Genomic DNA, 14,301 nt, shown 5'->3' with positions numbered 1-14,301 from the left:
CTTTATATAGAGGAAAATCCATATCTTGTTTTAGTTAACATTTGAATCAGAACTTGTCTGTATTGTCTAAAGGTCATAGATTCGTACTCAAGTTGACACAGATGATGGACAAAGTTAATTTTAGATTTAACTAAAATCTCATTCATTAAGATTTAATTCGACTAGGTGCGATGGCTCACGCCTGTAATCCCAGCACTTTAGGAGGCTGAGGCGGGCGGATCACGAGGTCAGGAGATCGAGACCATCTTGGCTAACACGGTGAAACCCTGTCTCTACTAAAAATACAAAAAATTAACTGGGCATGGTGGCGGACGCCTGTAGTCCCAGCTACTCAGGAGGCTGAGGCAGGAGAATGGCGTGAACCCGAGAGGCAGAGCTTGCAGTGAGCCGAGATCGCACCACTGCACTCCAGCCTGGGCGACAGAGCGAGACTCCGTATCTAAAAGAAAAAAAGATTTAATTCAGAATTGAAATAAATTGTCCATAGGTATTTGTTTTCATGTGGAGAAAAAGAAACGATATTGTTAATAAAATTTAAAGGAGATATTATTTAAAGGAACAAACTATTTTAGGCCTTTTGGAAACTAATATTTATAGTCAAAACCTTGTGGATCAGAGCCTTCTGGATAAAGGTTTATTTGCCTAACCATATTTCTGTATATGTAATAGGATTTTATTTAAATGGTCCTTTTTTATCCAGAATTTTTTTAAAAAGCGTTTTTGCTTTATATTTTAAATATATAAATATGTATTTATATTACATATAAGTATATAATATATAAAAATATAGGATTGTACCAGTCTTCATCCAGAGGAGCTTGGATTTTTTGGAAGCTTATGTAAATTTTTAATGTTTGTTTATTTATTAATTCAACAAATATTTATTGAAAACCTACCATGTGTGCCAGGCCCAAGGCTGGATATACCTTGGCAAATAAAAACTACAGTATGGTGAAGAGGTTTAAAATCATGGATTTTGGGGCTGAGTGTGGTGGCTTATGCCTGTAAGTCCAGCACTCTGGGAGACTGAGGCGGGAGGATCACTAGAGCCCTGGAGTTCGAGACCAACCTGGGCAACATGGAGAAGCACTATCTTTGCAAAAAATTAAAAAACTAGCTGGGCTTGGTGGCTGTCCTGTAGTCCCAGCTACTTGGGATGTTGAGGTAGGAGGATCACTTGAGTCTGAGAGGTCGAGGCTGCATTGAGCCATGATTATGTCACTGTACTCCAGCCTGGATGACAGAGTGAGACTCTATCTCAAAAAAAAAAAAGAAAACAAATATGCCAGACTGGTATGTGACTTATGAATTGTATGATCCTAGGCAAGTTACTTAATTTCTCTGGCCTCAGTTTTACAACCCTGCAGGCCAGGTACTATTATCCTCTCTCTGTCAAGTGGGGATGTAATAATAGTACCTGCCTCGCAGGGTAGTTATGAGGATTGAGTGAGTTCACATAAGTAATTTTCTTAGAACAGTAACTGGCCCATTGTAATTGTTGTATAAATGTTTGGTATTATTATTATAAAACAGACATGATTTCTACCCTTGCGGACTTCAATAGAAAAGACAAAAAAAGTAGTAAATAAAAATACTTATTTATTGTAATAAGTTATGAAGGCACCAGAGTACTGATATGAAAGACACTAGAGTGGGCATAGATAGCCAATGAAGGGCCTTCCTGAAGTTGCAGTGAGAAGGTCATGAAAGATGGGAAGGAGTCTTTTAGATTACTTCCAGTATTTAATGCAGGAGTCAAATAATTAATTCCTTTTTCCTAATTGTCAACCATGCATTCTTTTTTCTTTTAATTTTTTTCCGGCTGTTACACAAGGAAGTAACATATTCTTTTAAAAGAAAAGAATTAGTTGGGTTTAGATAAAAATATGTCAGTAGTTTTGTTATATTGAAAGTACAAGTAAAAATGTATGCTGGCTGGGCACGTTTGCTCACGCCTGTAATCCCAGCACTTTGGGAGGCTGAGGCAGGCAGATCATGAGGTCAGCAGATTGAAACCATCCTGGCTAACATGGTAAAACCCCGTCTTTACTAAAAGTAGAAAAAACTGAGCCAGGCGTGGTGGCGGGCACCTGTAGTCCCAGCTACAGAGTCCCAGCTTGAGAGGCTGAGACAGGAAAAGGGCATGAACCCAGGAGGCGGAGCTTGCAGTAAGCCGAAATCGCACCACTGCACTCCAGCCTGGTCAACAGAGCGAGACTCCGTCTCAAAAAAAAATGTATGCCAAAAATGTTATCCTACTTATCGGTATTATTTGGGGATAATTTAAGATTGCACCAGGAAACTCTTCCTTCATTGAATCTTCTTTGCATTTAACATGATTAATATTGGGTAGAAAGGTGTTAACTGGTAGTTAAAATTTTTAGCCTACTATATATGTTTGCTTAATGATATAAAATTAGTCCTAAGCATTTCTCTTAGAATTAAAATTAATTTAAAAGTTAGAATATGTAACAAGTCACACCTTATTTTGCAGTTTGTAAGGCTACCTTGCTAAAATTGAGGAGCATGGGCAGAGACAATAACGTTTTTGTAAACTTTAATAATGGCATGTAATGGCTTGGTCAGGAGGAATATATAATGCTGAGAGCAATGGATTGGTAACCTCTGGTTTGCCTGAAATTTTCATTTATTGATTTGATGGGATTCTACCTGAGAAGTTTTAATACAAGCAAAGTCTTTAGGTCATTTGGGGGATCATATTACTTTTTATAGAAAAATAATTATTTAATATTAATGTCACCTATATTTGTTTTAGTTCGTGCTTTTGTTGGTAAGATTATTATAGGTAAAAGCATATGCAGCATGTTTTGTGAAATGTCTTTATTACTGACTTGGCGATGTCATGGATATGTAGCCTGCTCAGGAAGAACTCAGAGAAGATCCAGATTTTGAAACTAAGGAAGGAGAAGGACTTGAAGAGTGCTCCAAACTAGAAGTAAAAGAAGAAAGCTCTGAATCAAAACCAGAAGGAGAATTAAAAGCTTCCCAAAAATCAATCAGAAAACACAGGAACATGCACTGCAAGGTTTCTTTGTTGGATGACACAGTTTATGAATGTGTTGTGGAGGTGAGTATGTTTTCATTTCCAACAATCAGAACTCTTACAGGTTGTTTCACCTAGAGTTGGGTAAGTGGTGATTTTGCCCACAATAAGACTCACTCTAATGATGATTTCTTTTTTCGAGACAGAGTTGTGCTCTGTCACCCAGGCTGGAGTGCAGTGGTGCGATCTTGGCTCACCGTAGCCCCCAACTCCCACATTCAAGTGATTCTACTGTCTCAGCCTCCCGAGTAGCTGGGATTACAGCCATGTGCCACCATGCTGGGCTAATTTTTCATACTTTTAGTAGAGACAGGGTTTCACCATATTGGCCAGGCTGGTCTTGAACTCCTGGCCTCAAGTGATCTGTCCACCTCTGCCTCCCAAATTGCTGGGATTACAGGTGTGAGCCACTGCGCCCAACCGCTCATGATTATTTCTGTGGACAGAAGTATTAATGGTGATTTTCTGGAGGTGGGGTTATGGGAAGATGATGAGTAAGTCTTTAAGCCCAGTAAATGCCATTTCTTAAAATTTTCTATTTTCTGAAAGAATAAGTGATTGAATCAAGATTGAAGAAAAATATCAGTTATTCAGTTACTGTTTTTGCTCCTTCAGGGCAAGTTGAAAATTTTTAAAAATCTAACTGTTTTTCAAACTAGAACAGTAGTTATTTATTATGATATTCTTGATATATAACCAATTGTTTTAATTGTTACTAGTAACAGCTTTTATTGACAAAGCATATAATTCACATATATGTGCAACAAATTATTTTATTTATTCATTTATTTATTTATTTATTTATTTGAGACAGGGTCTTGCTCTGTTGCCCAGGTTGAAGTGCAGTGGTGCAGTGACAGCTCACTGCAGCCTCAACCTCCTGGGCTCAGGTGATCCTCTCACCTCAGCCTCCTAAGTAGCTGGGACTACAGGCACACACCATCACACCTGGCTAATTTTTTTTATTTTTTTGTAGAGACAGATTCTCACCATATTGCCCAGGTTACTCTTGAGCTCCCGGGCTCAAGCGATCTGCCCGCCTCAGCCTCGCAAAGTGCTAGGATTATAGGCATGAGCCACCGCACCCAGCCTTGTTTGTTAATCACCTTATTTATGAGCAAATGCAAATATGTTCAAGCACAAATCATCTAAAATATTACGCTATATTTACTAATAGGTATTCTCTAAATTTAAAAAGGAAATCAAGAAAGATGTAATTGTACTTTGAAACAGGTACTATACACCTAACTAGAGACTTAGGGTCTGCTTTTTCTGCTTCTTGCACTAACTAATTTAGAGATGGGGAAAGCTATTTTACACTCATTCTTCCCATTCAGACCAAGATCCAGATATGGATCTCTTATATATGAAGCCGTTGGGGACAGATGTGTTTTAGAATTCAGAATATTTTGAGGCTGGGCACAGTGGTTCACGCCTGTAATCCCAGCACTTTGGGAGGCCGAGGCAGGCAGATCACGAGGTCAAGAGATTGAGACCATCCTGACCAACATGGTGAAACCCAGTCTCTACTAAAAATACAAAAATTAGCTGGGCATGGTGGCATGCACCTACAGTCCTAGCTGCTTGGGAGGCTGAGGCAGGAGAATTGCTTGAACCCGGGAGGTGGAGGTTGCAATGAGCCGAGATCACGCCACTGCACTCCAGCCTGGCGACGGAGCGAGACTCCATCTCAAAAAACAAACAAACAAAAAACTAGAATTCAGAATATTTTGAAGTTTAGCAAGGGAATAAGTACATATTCTGCATATTTTATAATACACCCAGCAGTGTCTGTAGCAGCACCCACATGATCAAACATAGTATTTCTATGGTAAGATATATGAAGATTCATTCTAAGATGGATAAATGAAGATTATAAATAGCCTCTTTACAGTTCAAGTCCAAATTTGGATTTCAAAAATCCATTTGGATTTTAGAATTATGAATAAGGGATTAGGGAAAATACATGAAGCATTTTCAAATCATCTTCTGTCATTTAGAATGAAAACGGGAGAAAAAAGAAGAAAATGATTTGATATAGATGAGTTAAAACTGACAATGGATGAATATTTATGTGAATTATTAAGTCATTAAAAATAGCTCATCTCACTGAGAGGAGGACATGTCATATATATTTGCCCAAAAAATGATTCTAATTTTTTGAAGTATTTTCATATGTATTTCTCAGAAGACATTCACATATTTGAATATTTTTAAATAATTCCAATAACGAGGTAGGATGAGTGTAAATATTCTTATCATTTCACAGCTGAGCAAACTAATGTTCAGAAAAGTTAATTGAATCTACTCAGCTTGTTTAGCTAGTAAATGGAGGAGCCAGGACTTTCTGACTAAATCTCAGTCTTTAAGTTAGGATATTTTCTTCCTATAAATAGGAGTAAAATAACCCAAATTTGGAAGTGGTTTGACTTTCTAGGTTAAGAAACATTAAGAAAATGATTCCTAGCACCACTGAAGGAGCCACTCCAACAGGTAGTGTCTGTTGGCTATCTAGAATTTTACTTTATTCATTTTTCTGAAAGATATTGTAGGGAGTTGAGGCATAGCTTATTTTCTTTGGGACATTTGGTCTGAAAATGATACAGTCTAATGATTTCCACAGCTACAATTAAATGTCACTCTGGACAGTTGATTCAGTAATTTAAGTAGTCACAGTAATTGAGAGTTGCTCATAGCATGCTATAGGAAATATTGCACCAAAAATAAAGAATGTGATGTGTAGGATGGAGATGGGGAATATGAGATGGAAGGAAGGTAGAATTTTACTTTGAATCGTAACACAATTTCCAATCTAATATATGTGTATTACATATGTAAACTGACAAACTGAAGAACAGGAATTTTATAAATCATCCTTTCTGCTTAAACTGTGTAGCCACCTGAAAGTTTGTTGGTAACCAAAGATAAAAGAAGAAATTGGAAAGTGACATTTTATTTTATTTCATGAAGGGTATAGAAATAAGAAGAAACCTCAGGCCAGGTGCAGTGGCTCATACCTGTAATCCCAGCACACTGGAAGGCTGAGGCGGGGGGATCACTTGAGCCCGGGAGTTCAAAACCAGCCCAGGCAACGTAATGAGACTGTCTCTACAAAAAATTTTTAAAATTAGGCATGGTGGTGCATATCTGTAGTTCCAGCTACTCTGGAGGCTGAGGCAGGAAGATCACTTGAGCCCAGGAGGTTGAGGCTGCAGTGAGCTATGATCAGGCCACTGCACTCCAGCCTGGGCAACAGAGTGAATCCCCATCTCTTCTGGGAAAAAAATAAAAGAAGAAGAAACCTGAACTCAACTAAGACACGTATATCTTTGCAGAAACATGCTAAGGGACAAGATTTGCTTAAACGAGTATGTGAGCATCTCAATCTTTTGGAAGAAGACTATTTTGGTCTAGCCATTTGGGATAACGCAACCTCTAAGGTGAGGAGACTGCTTGCAATTTAAGAAGCTGACAAAAAAATTGTTTTAATTCTTTTGTTGTTAAGAATGTATTTATACCTGCTTCTCTAAGCCAGTATTCTTAGAGTTATTCCTGTCTACCCTTATTTCTTAGATTTTTCTGCTGTTTTTCTTCTAGAATTAACATTTTAAAGAAAAGACCATTGCTGGTGTATTCTTTCATCATTGAAATAAAGTATATATTATATGTTTTTAAAAGGCAAGGAAAGTAAAGAGGTATGATGCACTGATTAGCAAGTACTGTAGATGTCAATAACTTAATATATTATGCAATTGGTATTGTATCTAATGCATGGGAGGTTTATAACAAATATTTGTTGAATAGATGATCTGTTATTAATATTATGACATATAATTAAATATAATTATAATTTGAAAGCAACATTATGAAACAGAATAAAATCCCAATATTATTGAAACAGTCATAACAATGAATCTGACATTTCCTCCAACCTAAAAGGAAACCAGTTGTTAACTTTTGAAGGAAGTAAAAGAATGGACTTGGAGGAGGGAAGAAAGGTTAAGGACTTGGAGGAGGGAAGAAAGGTTTAAAGTCAGGTATTTCACTTCAGACTACTTGAATTATTTCCTGGGCCAATTAATCGAAAATTGCAAATATTTAACATAAATCTAATGATGAAAGCTTTAGTCCAGTTTAACAAGTATTTGCAGGTGCTGTACTAGGTGATATGGATGCAGCTGTGAATAAGGTAGACATAGTCCCTGCCCTCTGGAACTTCCAGTTTATTATGAAGATAACATTAATTACTGGTTTGATGAGCACTATACAAAAGGAAATACAGGTTGTCAGGGGAGAGTATGGCCCGGGAAGTCTCCTCTGGGGAGGTGATGCCTTAGCTGAGAGAGACCTGAAGGATAAAATGGGCAAGTGAGGTGGAGAGAGAATGGCTTGTGTAAGAACTGGAGTTGAGAGAGTGACATTTCAGGAACTGAAAGCCATCTAGCCTAGGTGAACACAGGGTATGAGGAATAGAGTAACAGATGAATCTGGAGACGTATATGGCCAGGTTGGGGGGTGGGTGTAAAGTGGGGGATCCTGGAGTATTGTAGACACTGAATTTAAGCCATTTAAGTTCATCCTTTCTCCAAGATAATTTAAGTGTATTAAGAAAAGTTGAAGGGTAGCAGCCTTTAATATCTGCAAACTGTAGATTAGGTTGTGTGAGTTTGATAATGCAAACTAGAAGACATGGAATTATCCTTTGCCTAAACAAAGTCTATTTGTAGAATATACCTAGTAGTTTACAAAAATTTGTTCCTTCTATGAATGACTACTAACTCAAACAGAACTGTGTTTGAGCACTAAGTTAATATTATTCTTTAAAGACTTAACCTTTACTTTGTCTCCCTTAAGGCCCAAACTAGCTTGTACTGGTAAATATAGCTAATATTTGATTACTGTACATTTCAATATCATGAAGAGAGTAAATCTCAAATGTTCTCATCACAAGGTCAAATATTTGAAATGATGGATAGTTTGATTAATTTGATTTAATCATTTCACATAGTATTAAAAAAATCATAACATCACTTTCTGCTCCATAAATATATACAAATATAATTTTTCAATGAATAGTTTAAAAAATTCTAGCCTTAATTGAAACCACTATTTCCCATTAGTAAGGGAACACTGAAGTTAATTTAAAAACAAAACAATGCCCTCAAAACTACAGTGAAAAACTTTCTACAACTGTGAGCTAGAAAATTCTCCCATGAATTGGCCGGGTGCATTGGCTCACGCCTGTAATCCCAGCACTTTGGGAGGCTGAGGTGGGCGGATCACGAGGTCAGGAGATTGAGACCATGCTGGTTAACCCGGTGAAACCCCGTCTCTACTAAAAATACAAAAATTAGCCGGGCGAGGTGGCGGGAGCGGTGGCGGGCGCCTGTAGTCCCAGCTACAGAGTCCCAGCTTGAGAGGCTAAGGCAGGAGAATGGCATGAGCCCGGGAGGCGCAGCTTGCAGTGAGCTGAGATCGCGCTGCTGCACTCCAGCCTGGGCGACAGAGCAAGACTCCGTCTCAAAAAAAGAAGAAAATTCTCCCATGAATCAAGGGAAATACTCTGAAAAGTGTTTTCTGTAAGCTCAGCGAGATAATTTTGATTCCCAGAAATTGAATAGTTACATTGTGGGGGAAAAACAACCAAAATTGATTTGAGAGTAATTAACAATCCTTTAATTTGGCATGTAAAGTCACCGAGTACCTACATCTACAAAATATGGCTGGAGATATTTTTTTCTGTGATCCAAGCATACTTACATTTCTAGAAGCTGACTCATCTAAAGCCATTCAGCAGAAGAAATAATTTCCGCTTACAGTTGAGCTTCTAGGGCCCACATTGGGACAAAAATTTTCAGTTACACTGAAAAATTTTCACCATATTGGGATTTATATTCTGTCCTGTCACCAAGTTTATTTTCTTTATAGTGGTTTTCACTTTTTTTTTTTTTTGAGACAGGGTCTCACTCTGTTGCCTGTGCTAGAGTGAAGTGGTGCAATCTTGCTCACTGCAGTCTCTGCTTTCCACGCTCAAGCGATCCTCCCACTTCCGTCTTCCGAGTAGCTGGGACCACAGGCACGCACCACCATGCTTGGCCAATTTTTAAATTTTTATATTTTGTAGAGACAGGGCCTCACTATGTTGCTCAGGCTGGTCTTGAACTCCTGGGCTCAAGCAGTCCTCCTGCCTCAGCCTCCCAAAGGTGCTAAATTACAGGCATGGCCCACTGTGCCTTGCCACTATTGTAATTAGTTTTTGTTTGTTTGAGACGGAGCTTCACTCTTGTCACCCAGGCTAGAGTGCAATGGCGTGATCTGTGCTCACTGAAATCTCCACCTCCTGGGCTCAAGTGATTCTCCTGCCTCAGCCTCCCAAGTTGCTGGGATTACAGGCATGCACCACCATGCCTGGCTAATTTTTTGTATTTTTAGTAGAGATGGGGTTTCACCATGTTGGCCAGGCTGGTCTTGAACTCCTGACCTCAGGCGATTCGCCCACCTTGGCCTCCCAAAGTGCTGGGATTACAGGCGTGAGTCACTGCACCTGACTGTAATTAGTTTTTAAAGAGCAAATGTTAAATTGCTTTATTTATGTTCACTTATATATTTAGGTGTAAAGTGTTGTTAAAAGTGCTTAATATAAAAGCTTAATAACAAAGTACAAACCTGGCTGTGTCAGAAAAGTGCATTATTGTCCTTGGTAAGTATTTTTGGAAAAGAAAAGTTGGTACCTCTGAATCATAATCTGGCTTCAACTTCCCTGATAGTTTATAAGAGCCCCTACTTGGGAAGTCAATGGGCAAGTGAATCCTGGGAAATACAGACCTTGTCATAGTTAGGGCATCGGCAGGTCTGTATGGACCAGGTTCTTATAGGACATCCAGCGGGACGTCGTCAAAGGGAATGGGCTACTCTATATTTTATGCTTCTAAGTTTATTATGGTCAACCTCTGGCTCAGAAGTAAGTCAAAACAGAGGGTTTTTTTGTTTTGTTTTGTTTTTTTTATTAAAACAAGAGTCCTTAGCTGATCTCCAAAGCAGAGCATGGAAGGGAAAGTAAGAACTTCATTAGCACATGGCCTGGGTAAATCTTGTACAAAAATGAATCTGGGGAAGATTTACCTTAGGATTGTCAAGTTAATGGGTCAATACAGTAGCAAAAACACCTTAGTGATGGCAGGCCTTCCTTAATATGCTGTCTCTTGGCTGGGTGCGGTGGCTCATGCCTGTAATCTCAACACTTTGGGAGGCTGAACTGGGTGGATCTCCTGAGTTCACCACCAGCCTGGCCAACATTGTGAAACCCCATTTCTATTGAAAATACAAAAATTGGCCGGGCGCGGTGGCTCAAGCCTGTAATCCTAGCACTTTGGGAGGCCGAGACGGGCGGATCACAAGGTCAGGAGATCGAGACCATCCTGGCTAACACGGTGAAACCCCGTCTCTACTAAAGAATACAAAAAAAACTAGCCGGGCGACGAGGCGGGCGCCTGTAGTCCCAGCTACTCGGGAGGCTGAGGCAGGAGAATGGCGTAAACCTGGGAGGCGGAGCTTGCAGTGAGCTGAGATCCGGCCACCGCACTCCAGCCTGGGCGACAGAGCCAGACTCCGTCTCAAAAAAAAAAAAAAAAAAAAAAGAAAGAAAATACAAAAATTAGCCAGGCATGGTGGCACAATCCTGTAATCCCATCTACTCGGGAGGCTGAGGCATGAGAATCACTTGAACCCAGGAGGCAGAGGTTGCAGGGAGCCAAGGTCATGCCTTTGCAGTCCAGCTGGGGCAACAGAGTGAGACCCTGTCTCTAAATAAATAAATAAGTAAATAAATAAATAAAGCTGTCTCTTAAGTCACAGTTGTCTCTTAAGCCACAGTTGTCTAGTCTAGATGGGTATCACGGTCTGTTTTGTACACAGCTGTCCCGGGTATCTCCCATCACTATCATCCTGCAGATGTGCTTTGCCTCTTTCCTGTGATGTTATTCCTGTTTCCTTTATCCTTGTTTTTCCTTGTGTTTTGATAGAGTGCTACTCCTCAGAAATGGTACATGGGATGCAATTATTTTTGAGACATTACATGTCTGAAAAGATGGCTTTATTCTGCCTTCACATTTAATTGTGAATTTTGTTGGGTATAGGATTTTAGGCTTGAAATTATTTGCCTTCAGAATTTTGAAGGCATTGCTTCATTGTCTTCTAGTTTCCAGTGTTGCTCTTGAAAGGGCCAGAGCCATTTTGATTTTTGATCTTTTATATGACTTTTGTTCCTCTCCCTCCTCCTTTACACAATCAAGTGAGTATGATCTTTTCTTTTTTCTTGTCCTTATGAAGTTGAGAGTTCACAATTATATATCTTGGTGTGGGTTGATTTTCATCTATTATTCTGGACCCACGTCTTTTTTTTACCAGACTGATTTCCTAAAGAATGTTATTTAGCATATTGCCTGGCCATAATGTGGTAGGCCTTCAACAAATGTTTATTGAAAAAGTGAGACACATTGTTACACTTGAGAGAATAGCTTTGCCACATACTAGTTGCAAGTTAGGTAAGTTACTTGTCCTGTTTTCCCATTGGTAAAATGGGAATGGTAATGATATAATCTATATGAAAGCATGTAGAATCATGCCTGACATATAGTAAGCATTCAATAAAAATAAGGTATTATCATTATTATTATGATAGTATTATTGGCTGGGCATGGTAGCTCATACCTGTAATCCCAGCACTTTGGGTTGTAGAGGCAGGTGGATCACTTGAGCCCAGGAGTTCGAGACTAGTGAAACCTTGTCTCTACCAAAACTGAAAAAATTAACTGAGTGTGGTGGTGCATACCTCTAGTCCCAGCTACTCGGTAGGTTGAGGTGGGAGGATAACCTGAGCCTGGGAAGTTGAGGCTGCAGTGAGCCATGAGTGCACCACTGCACTTGCCTGGGTGATAGGGACAAGACCCTATCTCCCAAAAAAAAAAAAAAAAAAAGAGATGCTACTATTGTTTTCAAATGAAATTACCAATTAATCAAGGCCTTGACTTTAAAAGAAAAGATCTGTGTGTTGTAATCTAGAGATGCATTCTGGAGCATCCTTCGGGTTGAATATTCTACCTGTTCTTTTCTTAGGATGTACAAAAGAATAGTGTATCTTTTACTTAAAATTGATTGTATTTAGCAAGACTATATGGCTTTATTTTATCTATTAGAAAAAAATAAAATCACCACAAATTTAGTTAAAGATCTAATTGGCTTTTATTTGTGATTCAAGTATTAGGCAGCCTCCATTCTACAAAATAGAATGAGGGCTCCCAATAAGCAATGGCAGAACAGTGGGTTTTGTAAGGTAGGAATAAGGAAACCAAATAATAGGAAAAAGCTGATTAGTTTATGTCGTTACTTTTCTTCTAAATGCTAAAGCAGAGAGGGCTTCCTTGTTAAACTGACTCAGGTAGACTGGAATCTCCTGTTTTCAGGAAAAACTGGTCTGTTTAGCATCTACCCACTTCCTTTAGGTTTCAGTTTGATTATGTGGTATTTAGTGTGAGTGACTCCATTTTGGTTTGGCCTGATCTGTTGGAGCCAGTGAAGAAGCTTAGACCAAAACAATGGCCTTCCATAATTTTTGTTTAACACTATCATTCCATGTATATGTACTGTCAAGCCAAATTTCTAGATAAGACCCTCTCTAGAAGTACACAGATACTTGTTAAATGATTGAATCCATAAAGTTCATAGTAAATCATGGTCATCTAAGTTTTCTGCCATTCTGAAAATACAGAAGGTAATAGAGCTATACAGGCTTTGGGGGCTCACCCTCCCATTTTACAGATGAGGAAACTGAAGGACATAAAGGCAGAGTGACATCCTCTAGTTGCATAGTCAGTTTACTCCTGTAGCTCCTTGCCTGCTGCCCCTTCCTAAGTTATTTTCTTATTTAGCTTTTTACTCCTTTCCTTGATTTTACATTTCACCTGTAGTTTTTTTGTTTCCTCTACAGAATTAGTTTATGTTGTAGAAAAAAATGTGAGCCATAATACAATGAGAGAGAACTGTTTTCTTTCCATTCTCTGGTGTCTTCTTTTTGTGTATGTAAAGATTTGTCCTTTGTATATGTAACTTCTGTCATTAACAGCTTTGTGCTTTGTTTGTAGACAGTTGAGTACATTTAGCAGGGAGGAAAGTTTTCCCTCATATGGAGTGGCTTGCTTGTTCACTTTTCCTACTCACTGCATGATAATGGGCCTATTGCTAGGGTCTGGCAAGATAAGTGGAAACGCAGTAAGAAGCAAACTTCTTTTTTTTTCAGGCTGGAGTGCAGTGGTACCATCTTGGCTCACTGCAACCTCCACCTCCTAGATTCCAGCGATTCTCATGCCTCAGCTGCCCGCATAGCTGGGATTACAGGCACCCACCACCACACCCAGCTAATTTTTGTATTTTTAGTAGAGACGGGGTTTCACCGTGTTGGTCAGACTGGTCTTGAACTCTTGACCTCAGGTGATCCACCTGCCTCGGCCTCGCAAAGAGCTGGGATTACAGGCATGAGCCACTGCGCCCAGCCCAGAAGCAGCCCTATAGCTCTGTGAGAGATTTGTTGCCACTATGAATCAAGATTGTCAGTTAAATAGTTGCTTCCTATATTTTATTCCTGCTTAGAATTATTTACTAATGAATCAAGGACTTTTTCCTTGGGAGAAAAGTCACTTACATTAATTCCCCGTCCCTCCAAATTTCATCTGTAAGCAGAAAACTTGTGCTCTTCTGGTCAATAATGAGAATTTTAAATTAGGACTACATTCAATTCAATAGTATGTAGGCATTGTCTTTTTCCATCCATTTTCTATGTCGATGAATTTTCTTACCTTTAGAGTCAGATAATCAGCTCTGAAAAGATCGTCAGTCAAACCAGAAGTCTTTTGCTCACCTTCACGGGCAAAGAGCAACCACCAGTGGAGTGACTATTAAATCAAGAGTATGAGTAATTTAGTTTATAGTCATCTGAAAGGATTGATTGTTTCTCATTGATTCATGTCTGGCCTTGAAGGCAAGTGGCAGTCACGGTTGTGTCTTTATTTTCTGGCAAATTAGAAAGATGAAGGGGAATTTTGTAAATATACTTTCAGAGTAGGGAGGCTGCATTTGTGATCTTGTCTTTTGCTACAGAGATTTGGGTCAACACCTCTAGTGAATTTAAATGTAGTTTTATTATTATTATTATTATTATTATTATTATTATTATTATTATTATT

At 38.9% G+C, this 14,301-nt stretch overlaps 1 protein-coding gene across 16 annotated transcripts in view; it reads left to right on the top strand.

Moving 5' to 3' along the window:
* The window catches only part of EPB41 (erythrocyte membrane protein band 4.1), a 244,419-nt gene that overhangs the window by 108,997 nt on the left and 121,121 nt on the right, over positions 1 to 14,301 (top strand). For 14 of the 16 annotated variants that reach the window (XR_003309970.1, XM_031934452.1, XM_031934447.1 and 11 more), the window contains exons 3-4: positions 2,876 to 3,088; positions 6,400 to 6,504. Coding sequence is in view for 15 of the 16 variants with exons in the window: in XM_026457221.1 (XP_026313006.1) it covers positions 2,876 to 3,088; positions 6,400 to 6,504 (318 nt within the window). In the remaining variant the exon portion in view is untranslated. The remainder of the gene's footprint in view (positions 1 to 2,875; positions 3,089 to 6,399; positions 6,505 to 14,301) is intronic. The other 2 variants (XM_026457216.2, XM_026457218.2) reach the window with 1 other exon arrangement.

Source organism: Piliocolobus tephrosceles, chromosome 1, assembly GCF_002776525.5.
Source record: "Piliocolobus tephrosceles isolate RC106 chromosome 1, ASM277652v3, whole genome shotgun sequence".
Taxonomy (NCBI): Eukaryota; Metazoa; Chordata; class Mammalia; order Primates; family Cercopithecidae; genus Piliocolobus; species Piliocolobus tephrosceles.
This window is presented reverse-complemented; position numbering and strand designations above follow the sequence as displayed.